Below are 26,893 nucleotides of genomic sequence, written 5' to 3'. Positions count from 1 at the left end.
ACAGACCACCACCACACATGAGCTGGTGGGACAGAGTTTAGGAATGATCACCTTAACAATGCCATCTGTTTGAAGTAGAAGCAATATGACATTTCTATGGTCACAGAGGTCAACCTGGGCACTGATTTGAACACCTCCATTTCACCTATTAAAAAGAAAGCTGCTCACATGCCCTGGCTGTCTGAAAATGACCAGAAATAACTGCTGGCCGTGGAGGCACAGCCTGGTCTGAAAGCAACCAGTAACAGCAGTTTCTGAAGGAGTCAATGTCAGAGTTTTCCACCATCATCCTGCACTTCCATCCAGACAGATCAAATGCAAGGTAAAGCATTAATCAGATGTCTAAGGCATTCCAGAGAGGAAAGAGGTGAAAGGCTGAGAGCTGAGGTAGTTTATATTTCAGAATCAAACCCATCCCAAATTACTGACTTTTGCTCTATGTTCCTGAAGGAGAAAACTATTCAAACCAATAGTGCAAAATCAAGAGGAGCACTCTTGAGTTGAGAGAATGAGGAAAGCGTTATAAGAAGAAACACAATAAATATGTATATAGGTATAACTTTCAGCCAAGCTTAAATACCAAAACGACAGCAGCCGCGGGTCCTACGAAGGCATAGAGAAGACCTCCCTCTAACGACAGCCAGCAGCTGGAAAATGAAGAGAGAGAAAAGAAAGTTACCCAGTAGCTAGCATCACCAACGGGCACATGTTTGCTCCTTCTTTTTGCTTGCAAAGTTCATCCTGGGAGGTGATATCCCAGGGCCAAATATAAAGGTCTCAGACTTCCCAGCGAGCAAGTTTTGATCCCATTTCTCCTGAGCTTGCATAAAGGCTCATTTGCCTGGGGGTCTGCCTGCAGAATGGCATTTGACTGTTGACAGAGGAACTCATGCAAAATTCATCACAGACCAGGTCATGGAAGCAGTTGCATCAGTTTGCTGGCAAGAGGATGCTCTTGTTCTACCCAGTCAGGCAAAAGAGTAGAAACAGTGGAAATTGTCCCTACACTCATGTGCTAACCACTGTAACTGCCATGGGTTCAGGTCTAGGAGTACAGGATTCCCATTTCTTCTCCTGAATCCTCACTTTGAGCTTGCTGCCATGGAGAAATTTCACAACACTGCAGCAAGGTGGGAATTCACAGCGCTCCTTAACTGGATGCTTTTAAGGAATAAGCTGAACATAAGGTGTGTGGTGTTTTCACGAACCAGCTTTTTCCTTCTCCCTCACACCACATAACCTGAGAAGGACTTCTCCTTTCTTCACTGACCATTTGTGGAACTTAGGTTCTTAAACTGTCTGGTGCCTATGCAAGCTCTTCTGGCTGATATCTGCCCTGTTGGCTCCTGCTACAGAGCCAGTCACTCTTGGTGACCTTTCTAGTCAGCAAAGATCCAAGCAAAAGAGTCCAGGATGACACACCAACATTCAATCAGATCAACATTCAATCAGATTCATTCAAACAGTTTTTCACCATCCAAGTAAGCAGTGCACCTCACCCAGAGGGAGGCTTCACCGGGGAGATGAATCCCGTAACTCATGCATGAATATACTTCAGGGGTCCCCACAGAGGTCCTACTGCACCATACATTTACATGGAGAGCTCACTGCACACTGACAGTCCCATATTGAGAGAGGCAGGGGAAATCTCAACCCTCTTCCATCCTCAGAGCTGAGCATCACAGGGTGTCTGGATAGACCACAAGGATTTTCAGGCTTGAGCATAAAATCAGGAAAGAAACACTTCTTCACTGTGAGAGTGACAGAGCAAAAGATGAGCAGTGAGGTTGTGGAGTCTCTATCTTTGGAGACATTCAAAAGCAGTCTGGGCACGGTCCTAGGTGGCCAGCTCTAGTTGACCCTGGTTGAACAGTGGGTTGGTTGGATCAGACAGCCCCCAGAGATCACAGAATCCTAGAATGTTTTGGGTTTGAAGGGACCCTTGAAGGTCATCTAACTGAACCCTTCTGCAGTCAGCATAGACATCTTTAATTAGATCAGATTGATCAGGGCTCCATCTAGTTTGATCTTGAATGGGGCCTCCACCACCTCCTGAACAGCCCGTTCCAGTATTTCACTACCCTCATTGTAAAGAACTTCCTTCTAATGTCCAACCTAAACCTACCCTCCTCTAGTTTAAAAACATTGGCCCTCATTCCATCCCTTCCCATCTCAATCAGTTTGTAATTGTGTGACAGTCACAAACAGTTACAGCAGTACTGGAGCTGAATTTCCCCTTTTGTGAGGAATCCAGCAATTCAGAGCATGAACACATAACCAGGTACTTCAGGGTGAGTGAAGATGCAAATTTTACACTTTGTCAGCAACCACAAGGAAAGTTTGCATGCTTTGACATCTCAGTAAGTTTCAGCAGTAAACTATCATGGATTGACCACAGGATAAGAGCAGGCAACCACAATGGAGCGAGAACCTTCTCAGAGCTCTTAACCCAGCTAACCCTGCAGTAATTCAGTTATGTCTCAGCAATACAGTTTCATTCTGCATCAAACTGATGTGTGGCCAGAGGACAAGGGAGGTGATTCTTTCTGCACCTCTACTCTGCTCTTGTAAGACACCACCTGGAGTGCTGCATCCATCTCTGGAGCCACCAACACAACAAGGATGTGGATCTGTTGGAGAAGATACAGAGGAGGGCCACAAAGCTGATCAGAAGGCTGGACCACCTCTCCTACAAGGATGGGCTGAGGGAGTTGGGTCTGTTCAGCCTGGAGAAGACAAGACTTGGGGAGAACTTATAGCAGCCTTCCAGTACCTGAAGGGGGCTAACAAAAAGCTGGGAAGGGATCTTTTACAGGGGCTTCCAGTGACAGGAAAAAGGCAATGGTTTTAAACTAGAGAAGGGTAAATTTAGGTTGGGCATCAGGAAGAAATTATTTGCTATGAGTGTGGTGAGACACCGGAACAGGTTGTCCAGAGAAGTTGTGGATGCCGCATCCCTGGAAGTGTTTAAGACCAGTCTGGATGAGGTTTTGAGCAACCTGGTCTAGTGGAAGGTGTCCCTGCCCATGGAAGGGCTGTTGTAACTAGATTAGCATTAAGGTCCCTTCCAATTCAAGCCATTCTGTGATCTTGTAATTCTATGATTCTATGCCTTTCAGAGTCTCCTGGGAAACAAAACCTTCCTGGAGACATTTACAGGTTGTTGATCATCCTCATGTGTTTTTGTATCCATTCTGCCTTGCCCCCCTGAAAAAGGTATTTTTTTTCACCCCAAAACACATACTATTTGGGAAAATAAACAAACAAACAAACAACCACCAAAACACCCCAGGTATTTCCAATTGCAATCTGAAAGCAGAACACTCTGTTTTTCTCTGAGGTTTGTATCTGGTTTCCACATTAAACCTGTAATGTGCTACTTTCATCAATTCGTGTTTCTTCCTAATAGCCAAATGCTCTGTCACAAACTGAGCAGCTGGAATAATAAAATTAATGATCAGCTGGGGAGGGAGAGAATAAGAATGAAGCTTCAGAGGGTTGCAAAAATTAGAAGTCTTTCTAAATGCAAGGAGAAGACAAAAGGAAGCATAGAATTATAGAAGGGTAGGGGCTGGAAGGCGACTTCTGGAGATCATCAAGTCCAACCTCCCTGCCAAAGGAGAATCACCTAGGACAGGTCACACAGGAAGGTTCCCAAATCCCAGACCTTTCCTAGAGCTTTTTCTCCACTACTCCATGCTAATTTTGAGACCATTTTTCCCAGGGTTTCTTCCAACTGTCAGCTGAAGAAAGGAGCTGACAATCCTGCACTCCAATTAGCCATGAGGACTTGGTGCAATGAGGGTTGTCGTTCATGTCAGGTCCCTGGCAGCCCCTCTTCCCATCTGAGCATCAGGCTTACTGAAGGCAAGTTCACACATCACCAAGCACTGGTCCTTATCCCTTCTGACTGCCTGACCTTCCTGCCACAGCGCTTAATCAAAGCATTTCCAAGGCTGTCAGAGGTGATGGCTGACAGCAATGGAAGAGAAAGGGTGAAGTGATATCCAAGAAGGGGAACTGACAGCAAACTCCAGCAATATATTAGTCTAGTGGAAATGCTTCTAGCCTCATGCCTACCAGGCACAGAAACATTTGCATTTTGTGAAGAGGTTCCCCAGAACTTGCCAAGGGATCTCTTCACAGATCTCCTAAAGAAAATTACCAGTGGAATGGGGAAAGTGAATGGTTTAACTACACTCAGCAGCTCCAGACTGCTATTTCTAAGCAGTGTTTCCCCAGCTGACAGCAGCTCTTTTGTTCAAGGCAGAAGACCTCTTTGCAAAACATCTGATCTTTTTGTCAGTCTGCCACAGCAAAGACAAGAGATGGATGGCCTTTGTCTTGGTCCTGCAAAGAGCTGAATTCCACCAACACCTCCTGACTGCACTCTGCCAGAAACAACAGTCAACATATTTGAGTAACTCAGACTGCAGCTGGCAATCAAGGCTGTCCCATCAGTTTTAATTTACAGATTAATATAGAAGCTGCTGAGATATTTGAGCAAGTGTAGAGTCCTACACCAGCAGAGGTTAGGGAGTGACCTACTGATAAGCAGCTCTGCAGAGAAAAACCTAGGAGGCCTGGTGGACCAGTTCATCATGAGACAGCAATGTGCTCTTGTGGCCAAGAAAGCCAATGGTATCCTGAGGTGCACTAAGAAGACTGTGGCCAGCAGGTTGAAGGAGGTTGCTGTCCCACTCTACTCTGCCCTAGTGAGACCATATTTGGAGTATTGTGTCCAGTTCTGAACTCTTCAGTTCAACAGAGACAGGAAACTACCGGAGACAGTCCAGTAGAAGCTACAAAGATGCTGAGGGGGCTGGAGAATCTCTGTGGGGACGAAAGGCTAAGAGACTTGGGACTGTTTATCCTGGAGAAGAGCAGCCTGAGAGGGGATCTAATCAATGCTCAGCAAAAGCTAAAGGGCGAATGGGGACAGTCTCTTTACAGTGGTGACAGAAACAGCCTAAGGGGCAACAGGCACAAACTACAACCCAGCAGGTTCCACCTAAATCTAAGGAAAATTTTCTTTCCTTTGAGGGTGCTGAAGCACTGGACCAGGCTGCCAAGAGAGGTTGTGGGGAGACTTTCAAAGACCCCTGGAAAAATTCTTGTGCAACCTGACCTAGATAACGCTGCTTTAGTAGGGCAGTTGGACTAGATGATCTCCAGAAGTCCCTTCCAACCCCTACCATTCTGTGGTCCTGTGATTCTGTGACACCTCTGTGTGTGACAGTTGCAGTGACACAAGAGGACCTCCTGAAATTTGCTAGCTCTTGACACTGCGTTCAGAAAATTTCTTGGGGGCTCTCTTGTGGGGAAGGATGTGAATTCCCAGCCACCAGCCTCAAGTACTCAGCTCAAGCTTTAAGAGGCAATTTGTCAAGTTTTAGAGGAACAGAATCAGTCCTTGGGACTATCAGCTAAAAGGAGAGCTATCATTCAGGCATTCAGACTAATAGAAGGAGGTGAGCAGCGATGGCTCCTCTAGACCTTCATTATCTCTAAGACTTTCTTAGATACTGGAAGCACAGCCTGTGTCTTGCGTTAGCAGGTCTCCAAACAACTACAAATTCTCATGTTCACTCCATGCACAAAACAACAAAAAAAGGACAAAGCTGGGTGAAATCCTGCTTAAGGACCCAAGTAAACCACCCTGTTGGAGGTTCCTCCCTTAACTTACTCCACTGCAGGTATACCCTGCAGATGGACACTTCCAGTCACCATGACACAGAGACATATTATGCATTTCACACTGGCCCTTCCATCAGCTGTGCCCTGAGAATCTGAAACACTGCAGCAGTTGTCTGCAAAGGTTGCAGTCGACCCCAAAATAATCATAGAATCAGCCAGGGTTGGAAAGGACCACAAGGATCATCTAGTTCCAACCCCCCTGCCATGGGCAGGGACACCCCACAATAGATCAAGCTAGCCAGAGCCTCATCCAGCCTGGGCTTAAACACCTCCAGGGATGGGGCCTCAACCACCTCCCTGGACAACCCATTGCAGGGCTTCACCACTCACATGGTGAAGAACTTCCTCCTCTTGTCCAGCCTGAATCTCCCCACCTCCAGCTTCATTCCATTCCCCCTAGTCCTATCACTACCTGAGATCCTGAGAAGTCCCCTCCCAGCCTTCTTGTAGCCTCCCTTCAGATACTGGAAGGCCACAATTAGGTCACCTCAGAGCCTTCTTTTCTCCAGACTGAACAGCCCCAACTCTTTCAATCTGTCCTCATAGGAGAGGTGCTCCAGCCCTCTGATCATCCTCGTGGCCCTGTCATGACCATGTCCTATAGATGGATGTTGGGGGCTTTTTACCACTCTGGGTGAAATGAGAAAAAAAAACAAACCAAAAACTGATGCTGAGTATGAAAATCTTTTGTTCATCTAAATATCAGAGCTCTACTTTGTCTTAATGCCCATCTCCACAAGAACACTAATGGGTGCTAATGCACTGCTCTTAGGATCCAGAAACTGCAAGGATGGAAGAAGCTTTGAAAGACACTGTGAAGTCTCTGGTGGTTTACCAGGTCAGGTCTCTTCCACTGCTTCACAGGGAGGGATATGTTGTGGCTAATATCTTTCTTTCCTTCTGCAAGATAGAAACATTGTGTCTTGAAAGTCTTCCACTGCCCATTTGAGTTGCCCTCTGAATGCTCTATACTAACTACAAAAAAGCTAAAAGCACTTCAAGCTTTGCAGCTATCTCACACATTTCTGCAATGGCCAGAAACCAAGAGACATCATGGGACAATCTTCAAACCTCTGCTCTGTTTGTATGCCTATAACACTTAGGTCTAGACAACCTCAAGTTTTGGAACTCAGCTCTGAAATTACAGCTCTGTGGTGTTCACTTTGCACTAGAAAAGAGGTAAAGCCAAGGACCTCCCCACACATAAATGTATGAGGGCTTTGATGCATTTTGAGCAGGAAAATAGAGGTAGGTGTGAATGCAGAGCAGTCTGTTGGGATACCCTTATTGGTTTGGTCTATGTGAGTATGTGTTTCATGTTTTAAAAAGCACCCATCTGCAAATGTACCTCTCCTTATGGCAATGCTCAGCACCATTTTATGCTCAGCATGACAGCTCATGAACCTACCACTCCATCCACCTTGCATGAAGAGGGCATCCATGCTGCCTGGGGTTGAGATGCTGGTTGAGTACACGACTGCAAGCTAGTTCTGTTTAGCCCTTGCTCTTCGTAAAACCAACAGCAGGAATTACAACAAGATGGCAGCATTAAGAATGTCTGATGGGCTCTTCGTGGTTGAGAGGAACTGTCACTCCTCTCATGGCTTTGCTGGGTCTCTCTTCATCAGCTCCCTGTCTCTCTTCAACTGGGGAGTCCACAACTAGACCCAGGACTCTACATGTGGCCTCACTACGGGAGAGAACCTCCCTCAACCTGCTGGTCACATTCTTAATGCACCCCAGGATACCATTTGCTTTCTTGCCCACAGGAGTACACGTTGTCCATCAGGAACCCCAGGTCCTTCTCCACAGAGCTACTTTCCAGTAGGTCAACCTCTAAATTGTACCAGTCCATGCGGACATTCCACCCCATACGCAGGACTCTACACTTGCCTCTGTTGAGCTTCATTTTACAAACCCACCTTCCAGAGCCCTCTGGATTGTGCAGTCAGTTAAAATGCAGTTATTGAGATGGCAAAGCAAATGAAGAATCCTGCTGTCTTGGTTTAATGCTCTCCTGCTATCAAAAACACTGGACCATTTGGTTGTGGAGGTGCAGAATATGGTGGAAATTGAGAAAGAGCAGAGATTGCACATGACAATTGTCAGTGGACATATTGAACCCTCATCTGTTGCTAGTCTCGCTTCCAGCACTTGTGTTAAACATCATTAATGTGAAATACAAACCACTGGCCAGGAACACTCTGGATAATGATGGGTTGCAGCAGGGAAGGGCTAGATTTATCCTTACATAAAATATGAACTTTTGGTCACCACTATGCATAAAATTTTTAAGCTATTTTTTTCTTCATTCAATGAGAAAAAAAAACCACACTTCCTTTTTCTTGCTTTTTAAAGTCATAGTAATGCTCAGCTCTGAGTGATGCCAGCCTTGCCTTAATGTATTTTTCACCTCTGCCCAGTCTTCCTCCAGTATTTCCACCCTGCCTTCCTTCTCCCATTACACACAAATCAAAGTTCCTTAAAGGCAAATCCTGTGGAACTTAGGAAACAGGCAAACTCAACTTGCTTTCAAAACCTTGATTTGAAAAACTCATGCTGCTCATTTTGGTGCCTAAAACTGAGCTGAGCTCTTCTGAAAACCTAGGAGCTGTCAAGCAAACCATTAAATCAACACAGAAAAAGTATTTTTGATTTTTAAACATCACAAGCTTAAAAAGATTTTTCACATTTCACCCTAAAAGCCTCTTGAATAATGAGGTACATAAATTAAAGTGATGTTATCTGTGCAGAAGTTAAATCTAACTAGTCTTTATGAGCTTCCTTTTAAAGGAACACACAATCCACTTTGGCTAGTTAATGACTTTGACAGCATGGCTTCATCCCCTCTCATCATCCCAGTACATCAGAATTTAGCTCCTATTCTGGCTTCTGCATGGCTGTGACTGGATTTTGACAACAAGGACATAAGTTGAGACAGGAAGAAAAAAGAAGAGGAGCTCCTTTACTCACTAGTTCACGGTGCCGTACCCCTTGGCTTTCGTGAATCCCACAGAAATGGCAACCACCAAGGCAGGGAGCCCTACAGAAAAGAAACAAGAACATTGGTCATTTAAGTGTATGTGCACCTCTTCTCCCACTCAACTGCATAGTATACCCCATTCTTCCCAGTGTTATTCTAGCACCCAGTCAGGTCTTTGGCGTGATTGAATTCAGGACCTTCAGAGCCAAAAGCATGAACCCTTGTTACCTCTGCTAATGAAGTAAAAGTCATCAACTATAATCAGCTCATATCCTGCTGTGGTCTCAGCAGTTGTCTGGGGACTGACAGTACGTGAAGATGCATAAAATAGATTTATTTTATTCTTAGGTACACAGACTGCCCAGGAATATATGAGTGAGTCTCCTGAAGATGAAATATTCAACCACAACCCAACTCAAAGAATCTAGCAAGGAGAAGACAAATGGCTCTTCAACACAATCATATAACTGTTTTGGTTGAAACAGACCTTTAAGATCAAGTCCAGCTGCTAATCCAGCACTGCCAGGTCACCACTAAACCATGTCCCTCAGCGCCACATCTGCATGTGCTTTAAATACCTACAGGGATCGTGACTTCACCACTGTCCTGGGAAGCCTTTTCCAATGCTTACCAACAACTCAGTTCAAATCTTGCCCATATGAGACAGAAAAAGAAATGGAAATTGAGCTCTCTTAAACAGGTCCCCTATGTCCTTGGTCTGTAATAGAGTAGATCTCTCTGAACAGCAAGGAAAAAGAGCATTAGAACATCAGGTCTTACTACAAACCAGGATACTTCCTCTCATGTCAGAGACCTGCTCCCTTTTACTGTCAAAAAGGGGAATAAAGAGAAATCAGCTGCCCCAGAGGGGACACACTTCATTACAAATGTTGCAAAGGTTGAGCAAGTTAGGCCACAGCTGGGACACCACAATGTGCAAAGTACATCTTCAGAGCATCACATGCTAAGGATGCCAGTACAGAATGTCATTTCAGGTGCATAAAGGGGTGAAGCTGCAGCCTCAATCTTACTTCTAGAAGCTTCCATAAAGTTAGAGAGAGTACTGTAAAGAAAACTTAATGGGTAATGTGCAACCTGCTGGTTGTTAGCCTAAAACTCATACAAACTGTGAAAACTGTTTGGTCTTTGAATGCCTAGGTACAATCAGAACCAGCAAAAAACAATCTTCCTAATGGTCCTGATCCACCTTAGCCCTGCCAGGATAAACTGCTCAAGGATCTACAGAGGGGACTGGGTACTTTTCTGGTTCACTAGCCCCAGCCCAGCTCTTCCCATTTCCCTAAGGAAATGCCTGGATATTGCCTGGTAACATCTGGTTCTTTGGCCATGGAGGTCTTCATGTGGCTTTTTATAGCCCTCCTCCCTGTGACATGATGAATTAAGCTGTCTCAATGCTAAAGATGGGCAAATCCCATTAAGAATTATTAGGATCAGTAGCCAGCTAGGATTAGTGCTTCTTGACAAGACCCTAATTCATGTGTTGTAGAGGTCACGGCAGGTGGCTGCAGAAGACACTGTAGATCGAAGGGATGTGCAGACACAGCATCCAAGCAATAACTCTGCTGGCAAGGTGGTCACTCAGCAATACAAATCATTGCAAGATTGATTAATAGTGAGAGTCTGCAGCCAGCTGGGAGAAATAAGGCCAAGTTGGCTAGAATACACAGCATTTGAGAGCTATCAGAAATGAAAGGTTTCCTCTTTCCATATGAGATTTCTAAGCACAGCTCACATTTATCAATCTTTAATCTTTTCTTCTCGCTCTTTTCTTCTTTCTTTTCTTTTTTCTTTTCTCTCTTTTCTTTTTTTATCTTTTCTCTCTTTTCTCTTTTCTTTTCTTTTCTTTTCTTTTCTTTTCTTTTCTTTTCTTTTCTTTTCTTTTCTTTTCTTTTCTTTTCTTTTCTTTTCTTTTCTTTTCTTTTCTTTCTTTTCTTTTCTTTTCTTTTCTTTTCTTTTCTTTTCTTTTCTTTTCTTTTCTTTTCTTTTCTTTTCTTTTCTTTTCTTTTCTTTTCTTTTCTTTTCTTTTCTTTTCTTTTCTTTTCCTTTTCTCTTTTATTTTCCTTTTTTTTTTCTTTTCTTTTCTCTTTCCTTTTTCCTTTTCTTCTTTTTTTTTTGCCTCCCCTCACCACTCCTCACCTCACCTCTCCAAGCCTCTCCCCTCTGAGCCTCTCTGAGCCTCCCCTCTCCAAGCCTCTCCTCTCCAAGCTGCTCCTCTCATTATATCTTGGGTGATATATTCACTATGATGCCATCAATATGGCATGCCAGGACAAGCACAGCAAGAAGCCACATGTGAAAGGGCATTTTCAGGAGTATAGATGGATGCAAGAGGCCTTGTGAAAGAGGAAAGTTGGCCAAGACTCCACCAAAAATAGTATCTTGTTCTTCACAAAGTGCTTCTCTCAGATGTGATAATTATGCAGAAATACAGACACAGGCTGTGAACTCGTCAGCTTGCAGTGACTGGCTTGGACCAAGCCTGGGTAGAAGCCTCAGCTTCTGCTGAAAAGGGATCTGTACAAGCAGCACTTGCTGAAGATGGTAGCTGTGCCATGGTAACTAAGCCAAAGAGCGTTACAAGGAGGGATGATACACTCTGCCACCTTGGGAGAGATGTGAATGGTCTAATCACAGTAAGATATTATTAGATTAAAAAAACAAAATCAAAATGTTTAATCTGTTTTTTTTTTTTCCCCTTAATTATTTTTATTTGAAAGGAAGTTATTCCTAACTGCTCTGTTCCATATGGTGGTTGTGGTTTCTATCAGGTTTCTGAGCAGTCATTCACGGCATGCAGTCACTGCCAAGGTTTTGGGAACTTTCTGCAGAAAGTGAATTTTACATCCAAATAAATTAATTTAAAAGCTGTTTCAAAGAGTTTTGTATTGCCAAGTCAAAGAAGAATCAGGTCACGTCCCAGCAGAAAAGACTGCTTGCTAATAACTACCAAGAGCCATAACTAGATTGGATATTAGGAACAATTTCTTCACCAAAAGGGTTGGTCCAGCACTTGGGACAGGCTGCCCAGGAAAGGTGTGGAGTCATCATCCCTGGAGAGATATACAAGATGTGTAGATGTGGTGCTGAGGAACATGGATTAGTAGTGGACTTGGCAGTGTTGGAGTAACGGTTGGACTTGATGATCTTGAAGTCCTCTTCCAAACAAAAGAATTATATGTTTCTATTCTAACTTTTATGAACAAGTGGAGACCCACTCAGAGCCTGAGCTGTGGCAGCATTAACACTCCAATTTTGAAAACTATAACATGATTGTAAAAAGACTCATAAAATATTTTATATTCTTTTACTGAAGGTAAATATAATGACTGAATTATTTCTAGGGAACACTTTGTCTGTTCTAAATCAGAGAATCACAGAATCATTTTGGTTGGAAGATGCCTGTAAGATCATCAAGACCAATCATTAAATTGACACTGCCAAGTCCACCACTAAACCCTGCCCCACATGTCACAGAATCACAGAATCACCAAGGTTGGAAGGGACCTCAAAGATCATCGAGTCCAACCTGTCACCACAGACCTCATGATTAAACCATGGCACCAAGTGCCACATCCAATCCCCTCTTGAACACCTCCAGGGATGGTGACTCCACCACCTCCCTGGGCAGCCCATTCTAATGGCTAACAACTCTCTCAGTGAAGAACTTTCTCCTCACTTCAAGCCCAAACTTCCCCTGGTGCAGCTTGAGACTGTGTCCCTCCCATCTACATGGCTTTTAAATATCTCCAGGGATGGCGATCCCATCGCTTCCCTGGGCAGCCTGGTGCAGGGCTTGACAATCCTCTTGGTGAAGAAACTACTATCCAATCTAAACCTCCCCTGGTGCAGCCTGGGGCTATTTCCTCTTCTGTTGCTTGTTACTTGGGAGTACAGTGCTCTACCTCCTTACAACCTCTTTTCAGGTAGCTGCAGAGAGTGATGTCTCAAATTAAATAATAATAATAAAAATATTAAATCTATAATTGCCACAAACTCTTTTCTGAAAAGGCAAAGTTGCACATCCAAGAGGAGGACAAAAAAAGCAGCCAGGGAATAAACCTCACTTGTGATGAAAACCACTGTAGCTTCAATGAGCTACAGCTGACAGCAGCTGAGAACTTGGCAGACACATCCAGAACAAGGGCTTAGCAAAATGCTAATATGCAAAGGGGGAAAAGGGGGAGAATCAGCCCATGACAAAGTGAATTGTGCTAATTATTTCAGATTATGCTCTTTAAAACGTATTTTCGGCCTCTCTCCTCCTAGAAGTGCCATTAATCCCAGCGCCACAGCTGAAGTCTAGGATGCTAAATATCGGAAATTCTCTTGCTGCCTTAATAGACGAGAGTGATCTTCATTTCTTGTCCTAAACTACTCCACATGGTTATTATGCATCCTTTATCAGCCAGTGCGTCCTAGCCTGGAGATGACTACATTTTCCTAGCAGTGCAAATTATGCTTCCACACATGCAGGGTGGGCGGTTTTTTCCTTCCTTTATTCTGCACAGACTACAAATGTGAGCGCTGCCTATCCAAAATTCCCTTGGCTAACACGCCCATCTGTTCCAGGTTTTGCAAATCAGCAAAAAAAACCAACCCAAAATCCCTTTTTATTACCTAGAAAAGCTTTCGTCTGTTGCATTTGATATCCCTGATGTTCCTTGAGTTGTAGTGTGTTTGTGGATATACATATGAATGAACACACACAGGCTCGCACACAGCCCGGGCTTGGCAGAGATGTGGCCATGCTCCTGCTACACACAAACCCTTTATTTCAATAACACTATTTATTTTCCATCGTAAGCAAAAGCTAGGAGTGAAAACTTAAAGGGATGCAGGTGCTGGAACGAGGACAGCTCTTGATGTGTCAGGATAAATCACATCAGGGTGCTTGGTAAGCATCAGAAACACCTTGCCTGGGGTGAAATACTAGAATTCAGTAGTAAAATGAGACACTAATCCAGCTCAGATGGTGAACTCTTTCTCCCTTCCTTTCCCTGCTGTTTTTTGTTTTCTACTTGCTTTTAAGCAACTTTTTGTTCAGTTGCTCCTTTCAAACTCACACTTTTGAAAGCTGAGGTTATGGGTTTGTGTTTGTTTGCTACTACAGAATGCATCATTTAAGGCTAATAAATGAAACATTATGGCAGAGGCAGAGGGAGGAAAATTAGTTACAAGCATCTGCATCAGTCTCACAGTTTACTTGTCTACAAAAGGCCCTGCTGCCATGGAGACAAGATTTCAGAGCTTGCTTCACTCCAGGTTGCACATGGAAGGAGACAGAGAGAGAAAAGGAGAAAGCAAGGAAGAAACCCAAACCCAGTATACACCACCCCCATCATACCCTTTGAAAACTCAAACCCTCTCAACTCATCTGTTTAGTGCAACCCTTGGACACACTGGGCGGCAGACAGCACTAGATCTTGCTCATTCTATTTGTAACCATCTCAGCTCTTCTTGGCATCATTGAAAGGCTTGCAAGCACCCTCTGCCAAGCCTTCTGCAATGCATCAGCCTTGTAGCCTGGACCATCTCTAACCCACATCCCAGGGAAGCTGCTCCACAGAGCCAGGATCCTCACCCCATCCGAGACACAAGAAGCGCTTGCGGATGATGCGGTTCCGTAACCGGCCCGTCACGGCCATGTAGGACTGCCAAGCCTCGGTCAGTACCCAGCAGAAAGAGGAGAGGAAGAAGAAGTGCAAGAAAGCCGCCACCAGCGTGCATATCACCTGGAGAGAGGAGGAAAGGAGGACATGTGAGAGGAGCAGCAGGCAGAGAGCAGCGTGTAGGAGAGTAGAAAGCACAAGGGGCATGCTTCCAAACCCAGTTCTGGAAGGCAAGGTCGCAGAGATCAGGACACAAAAAGACATTTTAAGAGAAGACAGCCTCTCCCACAAGCTTTGACCTATCAATGACCAAAGCATTTGCTTAAAATTTAAGTAGTTCATGGCAATCAGTTGCTCTTAAGCAGGAGCTATATGATCAGCACATAGAATCACAGAATCATAGAATCAGGGGGTGGAATGGACCTCTGAAGGTCATCAAGTCCAACCCCCTTACCAAAGTAAGTTCACCTAGGGTAGGACACACAGGAACATGTCCAGGCAGATGTTGAAAGTCTCCAGTGAAGGAGACTCCACAACCTCTCTGGGCAGCCTGTTTCAGTCCTCCATCACCTTCAGAGTAGAGGAGTTTTGTCCTCATGTTGAGGTGGAACTTCCTGTGTTCCAGTTTGTGTCCAATGCCCCTTGTCCTATCATAGGCACACTTTTGCTGATGTCTGATCCCACATCCCTTCCTGGTTCTTTAATGGCTTCAGCAAGATATATTTATTTACCAAATTATCAAAACCATTGCCACAACACTCTCAAAGAGGACAGAACAGTAAGTAAGCTGTGCATTAATCTCAGCTCTAAAGATCTGCATCATGTCATTGGCAGCTGTGCCAGAGAAATGAAATCAGAGGAAGGCAATTTAGATGTCAGGGAAGGACTGCTGAGTGAAAGAGTTAATCCATGAGTGCAGAGTGAAACCATGGCTACTGGTAAGGATTGCAAACATGAGTGGTGTGCAGTTGTCCAAGAGCATATAACTACTAAGAGACAGGGGAGAAAAAGAGAAAAGAGAGGGGGGGGAAAAAAAAGAAGAAACTACATTAGAAGGAATGTCATAATGGTGAGCTCTGCTACTCTGTAGGGAAGTCTCTCGAGGGAAATTCAGGGAGCTTAAGCCATTTAAAATTAAACTGGGGAAAGTACTAGCAAATGCATTATGAAGAACAATCCTGTAGTGCCAAGGAGATGGACTGGAAAGCTGACAAGCTTGTCTTTGTTTTTAACTCAGTAAGGCCAAATCTCTCACTGGTGCAAATTGGTGCCGCTCTGTTTAACTCTGCCAGAGCTGTGTTTAATTTCCACCATTTGCGAGCTGGAAACTGTGAATCAATGTACTCCAGAAGAAAATGACAGAAAGAAAACCCAGTGGCTCCCAAGAAGAAGGGAGAGCAAATAGACTTTGAAAAACTACTACTCTGTATGAACAAAAAAAAAAAAAAAAGGGGGAAAAAAACCCCAAAATCAAACCCAAAAAAGCTTAAGGCATGCTGGGCAGGGGGAGGTTGGAGGTCTATAATGAAGAATTCCTCTGCTTTGAGTTAAATGAGGAAACATGGTCTCTGAGCTTACGGTCAATGAATCTTCCTCTTTATTTTTCATCCCCCAGCATCTTTTAACACAGAGCTCTCATGCCCAGGGTGCCTTTCATCATGATTTTATCAGATCGCTCTCAATTCGTGTGCTGGCACAAACCAACGTTATCAGAGGTTGTGAATAAAAGTACGACTGCTTTTTGAGACAGGAACTGTCTTTTTGTTCCATATGTGTATTTCACACCAAAAATCCCTTGGTAGTCTGCCTACAAATGGATTTAGGATGACAGTTCAGTACAAATAACACAGCTCAATATGATAATTTCAAGTCCTTTTCACATTTTAAAGGGGCTTACAGCCCTACATAAAACTGACAAACACACGATGCTGTCTGGAATATATTTAAAGAGACTTATTTTAGACCATTTTTTTTCCCCCTTTGCTAGCATCAATACCACACTGTTCATTTAATTGTTTTCATTCTGTACCAGCATGGTTTCTGCCCAGTTTGCAAGCAGTTTGGAAAGGGAAAAGAAAAACCTTGCTTTCCAGTTTTACACAAGAGCGAGATATTTTCCAGGTACTTGTTTTCAGTCCGAAAATTTTGGTAGAAAGGGATGGAGAAGAGAAAAGGAGAGCCCAACAAACATATGGACATCTCAGCAAGGTCAGTATAAACCCATCACCTCAACTCAAACCAGTCTGTGAACTTGGCCAGATTATGGGCCCACACATACTTGCTTCTGCTACCTCTGCTGCAGTTTTTCTTTCCTTCTAAGGAAAAAAATAAGGTCTAAACACAGGAATATGATGTCCCAAGCTGCTGCAGAAAGATCTAGCAGAGCTTGTCAGTCTGTCAAGGCCATTAGTCCTTGTTTTCCTTTAAGAGGAGAAATCTGTTTCCTTCCAGCACATAGCTATGCCTTTGAGATATGTCCAGTTCATGCAGCATTCATTTTGGGTTTTTGTATCACGCTACTGCTGACTGCAATTTTTTTAGCCTTTTCCCAAGCCTTTCATCTTCAAAAAAACTTAGCAAATCCAGGCATGGAATCTTCCCTTTGAGGTTACACAGACAGAAATCAAGGGAGAATTTGGCATTTCTAGCAAAAATTCTCCCAGAGTGGCTGCAATTATAAATCAATCACCAACGTTTTAAGGCACTCCATTATCAATAATTGAATGTGAATAAATTCCTAATTTCCACTCCTTCATCTCTTCTCTGTATAGTTTTCTTTCTCTGTTCCCTGCCAGAGACTGTTTACTAGATGGTTGAGCGGAAACCCAAGAATAACATTTCTATTTATGGTGTCTCATGCATATGTATGTGCAAAGTGCTAATCTGCCTGATGCGATCGCAGCCGGGAGCTTTGAATCCTCACTAACAGCTCTGACACTGAACACCCAGAGTCATGGGAGAGAAAAAGCACAAAGGACAACCTGAGCTCACAACTGTGGGAGAACCTGAAGATCACACAATCATAGAATTGTTTCAGTTGGAAGACACCTTTAAGATCATTGAGTCCAACCTTCAACCCAAGACCACCACAGCCATTAAACCATATCCCACAGTGCCATGTCCGAATGTTTCTTGAACACTTCGAGGGATAGTGACTCCACCACCTCCCTGGACACCCTGTTTCAGTACCTGACCACTCTTTCCACAAAGAAATCTTTCCTAATATCCAGTCTAAACCTTCTCTGGCACAATTTCAGTCCATTTCTTCTCGCTCTATCACTTGATACTAGGAAGAATAGATTCATTCCCACTTCACCACAGCCTCCTCCTAGGTTGCTGTAGAGTGCAATGAGGTCTCCTCTCAGCCTTCTCCTCTCCAAACTAAACAATCCCCTAAGGATATCCACCACCTCTCTTGGGCTGAAGAAGATTAACCAAAGAGGTGATCCAGTGGTGGTTTGCCATGTTAAGCATCCCTCAATGTTTCTTTCTATGCAAAGAAGATCCTAGAATCACACATTGGGTTATACCCAGGGAAAGCAAGAGCTTAGCTTAGCTCTTGCTTTTCACCAGGAAAGCCATGCTGGCCATGAAAGCAATCTCTGCTTTGCCAAGTCATTTTCTGAAGGGCACTTGTTTGATAGGAGCAGACCTGGCTGACTACATCTCTCGACACTTCCCTACATACATCTGGCTCACGTTGTAAAGCTTTTCCTAAACCAAAACCTAGCCTTAACCCAAGGAATCCTCCATAGGAATGAGTCTCTGTGATTCATGAAACCCTGGGGCTTCTCTGCAAAAGTGCTTCCAAAAGAGACAGCCTGCTGTGGTAGTTCTGGTGTTGTTTGTTAATAGTAAACATCTGTAAATATTGTAAAACACTGTAGATTTTGTACATAGTCATTGCATTCCATTGTAGAGTGTAGTTTTGCTTGTAAATACAGCTTTCATTTGCTTCCAACTGAGCTGGTCTGGCAAAGTTAATGTTGGGGGAAATTTTCAACCCACCACACCTGCCAAAGCTGATCCTCAAACAAAAAAACTCCAAAACAAACTGGCCAGTCACTAGTTACTGTTAATTAAAAACTAAATTTTCACTTCTGAGTGTGACTTAGGCAGGAGGAATAGTGGAGGATGCTTCTGTCCTCACTCTTCTGCTTAATGTAGTTGGGGTGGTTGAAGCACTTCAGGAGATGGGGAAATGTACAACAGGAAAATACTAACAAGTTATGGAATCACAGAATAATGAGGGTTTGAACAGATCTCTCAGTCCAATTCTGCTGCTAAAGCAGGGTCACCTGGAACAGGTTGACTAAGATTACAATGTCTAGGTGGGGTTTGAATCTCTGCAGAGAAGGAGACTCTACTGACTCTTTGGGCACCCTGGTCCAGTGCTCTGTCACTTTCAAAGGAAAGAAGCTTTTGCCTATGTTTTGGTGGAACCTCCTATGTTCCAGTTTGTGCCCACTCTCCCTTGTCCTTTTACTGGGAACCATGGAAGAAGGTCTGCCCCCATCCTCTTGACCCCCCACCTTTTAGTTCATAGAGTCATTTGAGAGGCCTTGAGCACAAGACCTATGAGGAGAGGCTGAGGGAGCTGGGGTTGTTTAGCCTGGAGAAGAGGAGGCTCAGAGGTGACCTCATTGCCCTCTACAACTACTTGAAAGGTGGTTGTAGAAAGGAAGGGGTTGGTCTCTTCTCCAGGCAACCAGCACCAGAACAAGAGGACACAGTCTCAAGCTGCACCAGGGGAAGTTCAGGCTCGAGGTGAGGAGAAAGTTCTTCACTGAGCAAGTAATTCGTCATTGGAATGGGCTGCCCAGGGAGGTGGTGGAGTCACCATCCCTGGAGGTGTTCAAGGGGAGATTGGACGTAGCACTTGGTGCCATGGTCTAGTCATGAGGTCTGTGGTGACATGTTGGACTCGGTGATCCTCGAGGGCTCTTCCAACCTTAGTGATACTGTGATACTGTGATAGAATCGTTTTGGTTGGAAAAGACCAGCCATAAAGTCCAACCACCAACCCAAGATATTGATAAGCAGGTTAAACAGCCCCAAGTCCCTCAGTCTTTCCCCCTCAGAGAGATGAGCAGTGATTTATTATGCCAGACACCAAGTGGGACTACTTTAGCTGGAGAACAGTCACACAGGCAACACGTGCCATTCCAGCTGGGTCTGCAAGACGGGAAGGCACGTACGTGCAGCCAGGGCACATGGCTTGAATGTGGACATTACATCTTGCCTTTACTGCCTGAGTCACACCGTGATCTGCAGTGAGTCCCTCGTGGCCCCCGGCTCTGCAGTGCATCTGGCAACTCTTCCTACCCTAAAAAAATGGTGGGTTTTGTGGCTCTGTTTGTTAACATCTGCCAAGTGCTTTAAGCTGAGAGCATAACATTTGCTGGAGAAATAAATGTAAAACTGAGATACTGGCTTATTTATTTATTTTTTAAAAGCCTTTTCTCAATCTGTCTTTCTTTGCATTATTCAGAACATAAAATGGTTAAAGTCTTGCAAATAACAATAATTCTTCGCCGTGCTGTGTGCCAGCTACTCTAGGCAGATAGTCAAAAAATATCACATTGGTTTTAATCAAGGCCCTGAGGATGCTGACAAATTATCAAAGATGGAGAGAGAGAGAAAATTGAAATCTGCCATTTTGTGGTATCTTTGACATGTTGCTAATTAACAGATGGAGGAAAGACGAGGAAGTGCTGCCTGAATGGGTCATTTCGGTGCTATAATTGAGGGGAAAAGCAAACAAACAAACAAAGACCAACCTATCTCTTACCTTATTTCGTGTCTGGGTCTGTCCAATCAGGATGAGAGCATTGGAGGAGATGATGGATAGGCAGAAATTGATAAGGATGACCGAGCGCTCTGAGCGAATATACCTGCAGCAAGAGAAGAGGAGGAGGAGGGAGATCCATCCTGTTACAACTTGCATTAAGTTACCTCTGAAAAGCATCAACCAGGTGCAGGTTGAATTGGGCCAGGCTCTACAGAAGGCCATGATAAAGAGTTTGCCCATTTCCTGCTGATCTTGTATGTTAAACAGACAAGAACAAGGGAAAAGGATGAAGGAGAGCTTGGGTTTTAGTGCTCAGCCCTCAGATTTCTCAATCAACCCCTCTCAAGGCTGGAGTTATGGGCATGAGTCAAAAAACTAAAGGCCAGGTGCTCCCTAGTCTGAGTCGCTCCAAACACAGTAGTGTTGCAAGTCTTCTTCAGCTCTGCTTGAAAGGGGATTTGAAAAGGAGCTTGAAAGGAAACATACAGGCAACACATGGAAAGATTCCCAAATAGAAGAGCCACAGACATACCGGCAATGAAAGCAGATTACAAATGCATGCACCTTCACAACAAAGTGCGTGTGATTCAGCATTCCCCTTCAGTTAACCTAGCAACCCATCCTGAAGTGAGAAGTATTTGTGGCTGCTGGAGAGCTTTAACACTCCTCAAAAACTAGGCCAAATACATAACTGCAGCTGCGGGTCTGGGGCATCAGGGATCCAAGTTAGGAAGCTGTTGCCTTCAGCACCTAGCAGGAACAAGCTATTTGTCATTTCTGATTTGTGATGCGCAGCACAGCACCAACTTGCTGCTGAGGTATGTGCACAGCTGTTAATTTGAACCACTGGCTACAGAGGACAATTTGGTGCCTTTTTTTCCTTCTTCTTCTTCTTATTTTTTTTTTTCTTTGAAGGCACTTTTATGGATCTAATAAAATTAAAAGGGAATTGCAAAAATGCAAGTCCTCAAAGGCTGACCCAGGATCTGACCGTATCGACGCTCATATACGTGAATAATCTCAGCAGTTTGGCAAGTGTCCTGCATGAACACCAGAGGAGCAAAGAGTACATGCTGATGCTTCCAGAAATTAGAAACATCTATTAATCAACGAGCTCATCCCTGGAGACTAATGCAGAGTTATTACCTATATTCCAGCACATGAATTATATATACTGGGACTTTGATTTCGTTAACTAATTTCAACAAGAGTGAGCTGGATGTGCTTTGGCTGTTTTTAAGTTCTGAGCAGGCAAGCAGGTCAGGTTTACTGCATGTGTGTGTGTTCTGCCAACAGTAAACTCATGCTTTAAACCTACTGAAGGCTGCAAAACTTTGGTTTTGACTTCCCCCCTGATTTCTACCTTCAGACAAACATGGAGGCTGAGGATATGATTTCCTGGATATGAAAAAAAGTCACTGATGCAAAGCAGGCTGAACTTCAGCTGTTGGAAATCTGATTCACAGGCAGTCCTCCCTGAAACACACCCAACCTCAGAACAGAATACAAAATTTAGGCTTCCAGCTCAGCTAGAACCTGGGCTGACTGGCTGCAAAATGCCTCTTTGGTTCTTTTCATGGTCAGTCTGACTGGGGCCAAAGCAATGCAATGCATCACCTGGGTCCTATTCCATTTGTGACTGGAGGGTACTGAGCCATCAATCGATCTATGCTTTGATTGTACGAAGTAAAACATCAAGCCTCTACTCAGCAGCTTCTAGGGGATAGAAAGGGAGATTTGGACTCTGTCCTGGTGGGAATGAGATGTAATAAATCTCTACAATAACACTGTGATCCAACTGGCATTAGTGTGAGCTTCAAAAGTCTCCTCTGGTCAAAAAAAGGTAAGAAATGAGTTGACCATAAATACAGTTTGCATGTGAATGTAAGGGAAGATAATTTAGATGTCTTCATATTTTCTCCCCTACTTAAATGAGCCTCTCCTTTCTCATTGCTTCCCTTCATGCACTGAGTCCATCCTGTTCACTGGATCCCTGAAACTTCGTAAACCAAGACATGGGCTGGCAACATATAAAACTGCAGAATCAGAATGATTTAGGTTGGGGAAAAACCTCTCAAGTTCCCAGTTCAATGCTCTGCCCCAAAAGCGGCTAATTTCAAAGTCGGAACAGGTTTCTCAGGGTCTTGGATAATCAAGTGTTGAAAATCACCAGGACAGAAAAGCCACCACCTTTCTTGAACGATGTTTTACACTGCCTAACTGCTCTTATGGTAAAGGATTCTTTTTCTTTATATTCTGCTGGATTTATTACTGCTGCAGCTGGTGCCTCTAGACCTTTCATTGTACACCTCTGCAAGCTGTTTGACTTCTTCATGACTCCTCCTTAATAGCTTCCTCTTCTCCAAGCTAACCAAGCCTTTTGCCCTTTGCCTCCTTTTCCACCATAATCTCTAGCTCCCTAGCCATCCACTGGACTTACTCCACTGTGCTGACATCTCTTGTATTGCAGAAGCCCAACATTTGGCACATGTTTTTCCAGATGTGGCCTCAAAAGTATCAAGCAGAGGGGAATTATCAATTCCCTTGACCCCTTGGTTATATTCTTGCCTATCCAGCCCAAGATAATCTTGGACTTCATTATTGCATGGGTGCACTGCTGACTCATTTCCAAATTACTTTTCAGTAGGACTCAGAGAACCTCCCCTGTGGAGTCACTACCAAGCCAGCAAGTCCCCAGCCCATCCTGCTCCAGATGCAGGACTGGACATTTGTCTTTGTTGTACCATTTCTTCTCAAATTGTTAAGCTCCTTCTGAATGGCAGTGATGCTCTCCCAGCTTGGTGTCATCCACAAACCTGCTGAAGGTGTATTTTCCCCCATTGTCCTGGTTGTAAGAAACTATTTGCTGCACTAACAAACCCTGTCAGATGCAACTAGTAACCAGCTCCTGATAAAGCTTCAAACTTTGATCATGACCCCTTAAGCCTGTATGAACTCCATTCAACTATTAAGCCACCTTAGAAGTCCCTGATCTAGTGCACAATTCCCTGGTCTGCAGACAAAGCTGCTAAGGAAGACTGTACCAAAGGCCTTGGTAGTATCAAAATATGCAACACCTACTTCTCTCCACTGTCCATGCAACCAGTCATCCCACCACAAAAGGGAAAATGGGTCAGTCAGGCACAATCTGTCCTAAATCAATCTGTGCTGTCTATTCCCAATAGCTTTCTTGTCTATCATTTTGCCAGGAAATAACCTTTTAAACTACTTGATCCTTAATATTCCCTGGGGCTGTGAGTAAGCTGGCCAGCCATTTGCTCTCTGTATCCTCCTCCTTGCCCTTTTTAAAGATTAGTCTGGCATTTGTCTTCTTCCAGACAACTGGAACCTTCCCAGGTGATAGAGGGCAGTTCCACAGCAACCAACAACAGCCAGCTCCCTCAACACCCTTGATTCATCACATTCAGTCCCACATACTTGCAAATGCCCACCTTATATGGTCCTCAGCTTTCTCTTCCTCAGCAGTGGGTAGTATTTTCTGTTACCAGGAAGAGGAACTTAGGTGTCTGGGAGTAAATCTTGCCAGTGGAACAATGCAACAAAACCACTGACTACATTCACAATTTTTAGTTCATTCTCCATTAGGCCACTTGCCCCATTCAACACTGGGCCAACACTTTCCCAAGTAATCCTTTGGTGATGATATATATACAGAAACCCTTCTTGATGACTTTCCCATCCATTATCAGTTTCAAAAGCAGCTTAGGACTGACCTTCCTAACTCAATCCTGCATTCCTGGGCAATGCTTCCCTAGTCCTCCTTGGTAGCCTAACTTTGCTATGAAACAATTGTTTGTTACGTTTCAGCTCAGTCAGAAGTTCCCCAGTATGCTAAGATGGCCTCCTGTCATGCCTGCTTTTTACCTTCTGATTCCTCTACTCCAGTGCAGGATGCCCCATGGGAAAAAAAAAAAAAAAATCACTATTCCTGTCCAGACCCTATATAATTATAGAATCATTAAGGCTGGAAAGGACCTCAAAGATCATCTAATCCAACTGCCAACCCAGCTATGACTACTAAACCATGACCCATGTCTACATGTTTTCTGAACACCTCCAGGGATGGTGACTCCACCACCTCCCTGGACAGCCTGTTCCAATGTCTGACCACTCTTTCAGTAAAGAAATCTTCCCTAATCCAATCAAAACCTCCCCTGATATGACTTGAGGCCATTTCCTCTGGTTATGTTGCTTGTTACTTGAGAGAAAAGACCAACACCCACCTGGGCCAGCTTCCTTTCAGGTAGTTGTAGAGAGCAATAAAGTCTACCCTCAGCCTTCTCCACATTAAACAACCCCAGGTCCCTCAGCTTCTCCTCGTTTTTCAGACCCTCAAGCCAAAGAAGTCAGGAAGTCATATCAGAGGGGGAAAAAACACAGAAATTGATGAGTTTTGCTAGAGGAAAGATCTCCAGCAAAGGCTCCAGGGTACTGTCTCACTACCCACTAATGCTGTACCAGAGCAACCAAAGCAGAGGAAAACTCAGTGCACTACTCTGGGTCCTTCAGGGTAATGGGGAAGCCCTGTGCACACTGAAACAGGTAGAGAAAGTGGGAAAACCCTACAGTCTGTCTCTCTGTCCCCATTACTCTCCCTTTCTCTTCACAAACACTGAGTCACTCCTGCTTCCTCACTGCGTACATGCATCCTTCTCCGTGCAGTCACTCACTCATCCCTACTATCTCTCATCAGGGCCACCAAGTGCCTCAGCATCTCTGGCAAAGCAGAGCTCCTGGTTTTGAAGCAAGTGTTAAAAGCCCCTTGAGAGCTCATTGACAACCACTAAATCAATCCCCAGGCTTTGACGGGTGGGGAGCGAGAAAAGCTCGCACTACTACAGCTAGACAGCACTCACCCAGCTGCCACCAGTGAAAAAGGTCTGCTGTGACCCACATGCTGATGGGCTGGTGGAAGAGTTATTCATTAGCAACCATCGATCTTTATGCTATGGAAAGGTCACTGACTCTGAGGCTGCTAAACTGCAATGAGTTTAGGGATGGAAAACATGCTGGGGCACTCCTGAAAACATCACTGTGTCAAGAAGTGGTGGAAAGCAAAAACTTAGAGAAACACAGTACTAAGTCATTTCATCTGTTCTGATCCTTGATAGTTCCTTCCCTCCTCAGTTTTTCATTTTTATGTCAGTTCTTGAGAGGAAAGATCTTTTTTTTCTTTCAGTGCTCCCTCTTTTTGCACATGGGTGGTAGAGCACATGGCCCACACACAGATCCTGTCTCCAGCTGTGACCCAGGACAGCCACTGCCGCGATGTAACAAGGTCACATCACTGCTATGGCCCACTGTGTCACTGACCTCTCTGTCGAGACTGCTAATAAGGCCAGAGATGCACCATCTGCAGCAGAGTTTTTGCAGCCATCTGTCTACTGGGAACTGGAGTGAGTCCACCAACAGGCCACCAACAGCCGTCAAACAGAAACAACATCCAGTTTTCAATGAGGCTGTGCCAAGTTGGCTGTGTCTGAAGTGATCACTTGCATCAAAAAGCTCGTGCCGTTCGTTCATACCGATGGCTGAGTAGGTGCCACTAAGCAGCAACCATTCTTTGGGGGTTTTGAATGGGAAATGGAGGGTAAATTCATTTCCTCTCTAATATGCAGCCCAAAGCTGGGATCACCTCCTTTTTCAGTCAACCCCCTTTTCTTCACTGTGTTCCCTTCCTTTTTTCTCACCCCTCCCCACCCTTTCTTTCTGCTTCCCATGTATAAACAAACCCTAGCTGGGCAAAATTCTGGGAAGGATTCCAGATTGTCAGCCTCAGTGAGCTTATTCATCAGAAGTGTTTCATACTCAAGCTGAGTCTATGCATGCATGCTCCAGATGCCTTTGTCCTGAAGTCTGAATGGGAAATTTCCCGGCCAAAGCTCTCTGAAACAGCTGAGCTCTGGTGAGTGCTCTCCACAGAAGACCAGGAAGCTAGGGCAGGAGGAATCATAGAATGGTTTGGGTTGGAATAGACCTTAAAAGTCAGCTAGTCCAACCGCCCCGGAGTCAGCAAGGACATTCCCAACTAGATCAGGTTGATGAGAGTCCCATCAAGCTTGACCATGATTGTCTCCAGGGATGGGGCCTCCATCACTTGCCTAGGCAACCTTTCCCCCTGCTCCACCACCCTCATAGTAAAGAAGTTTTTTAAAATGTCCAATCTAAATATAGCCTTTCCTAGTTTCAAACCATTGCCCTTTGTCCTGTTGGCACATGCCATTGTACCTACACCCTCTCCAGCCTTCTTGTAGGAGTTTCTCCCCTGCATGGTGACAAAGAACCAATTTTTACTGCTCCTATATTTTATCAACAGCTGGAGTAGTACTGCTGACCTCACTTCTAAGCATTCCTTCAGCTGTTGCCTATCAGACTATATAACATCTAGGGCAAAACAAAGTAGGAGCCAGGAGATAACGATGATTTGAACATGATGTTCCTGAGACCATTAATAGGACAGCACATTCATGTCCAGCAGCTATGCCTAAAATAAAAAGGACACACAGAGTGCTCAGGGCTCAGCCACAGGAATGCTGCGAAGTTTAGAAAACATGAACACATGATCTACAGAGAAGAAATGAAGCAAACTCAGAACACCAAAGAGAACTTCTAGAGATCACTTGATCATGCTTTACAAATATTTACACAAAGAGACTGAGGATAGAGAGCCCTTTAATCAAGATATAGCTGGTCTCAGGATCACTTGGAAATGCATGTCCATCCTTGGCTAGCTCAGAAATGGCCATTCAAGCCTCCCATAAACATCTGTCC

The 26,893-nt window shown here is 44.3% G+C and overlaps 1 protein-coding gene across 10 annotated transcripts in view; it reads right to left on the bottom strand.

Moving 5' to 3' along the window:
- Window positions 1–26,893, bottom strand: part of ADGRB1 (adhesion G protein-coupled receptor B1) — a 325,671-nt gene that overhangs the window by 46,483 nt on the left and 252,295 nt on the right. For all 10 annotated transcript variants that reach the window (XM_068163182.1, XM_068163187.1, XM_068163188.1 and 7 more), the window contains 4 exons: window positions 20,102–20,204; window positions 14,283–14,433; window positions 8,671–8,740; window positions 581–647 (listed from right to left, as the gene is read on the bottom strand). In XM_068163182.1, the coding sequence (XP_068019283.1) occupies window positions 581–647; window positions 8,671–8,740; window positions 14,283–14,433; window positions 20,102–20,204 (391 nt within the window). The remainder of the gene's footprint in view (window positions 1–580; window positions 648–8,670; window positions 8,741–14,282; window positions 14,434–20,101; window positions 20,205–26,893) is intronic.

Source organism: Melanerpes formicivorus, unplaced genomic scaffold (assembly GCF_026170545.1).
Source record: "Melanerpes formicivorus ecotype bairdi unplaced genomic scaffold, bMelFor1.0.p_v2 SCAF_71, whole genome shotgun sequence".
In the NCBI taxonomy this organism is placed as follows: domain Eukaryota; kingdom Metazoa; phylum Chordata; class Aves; order Piciformes; family Picidae; genus Melanerpes; species Melanerpes formicivorus.
Note: the sequence above shows the minus strand (reverse complement) of the source record. Positions and strands in the feature narration are given on the sequence as shown.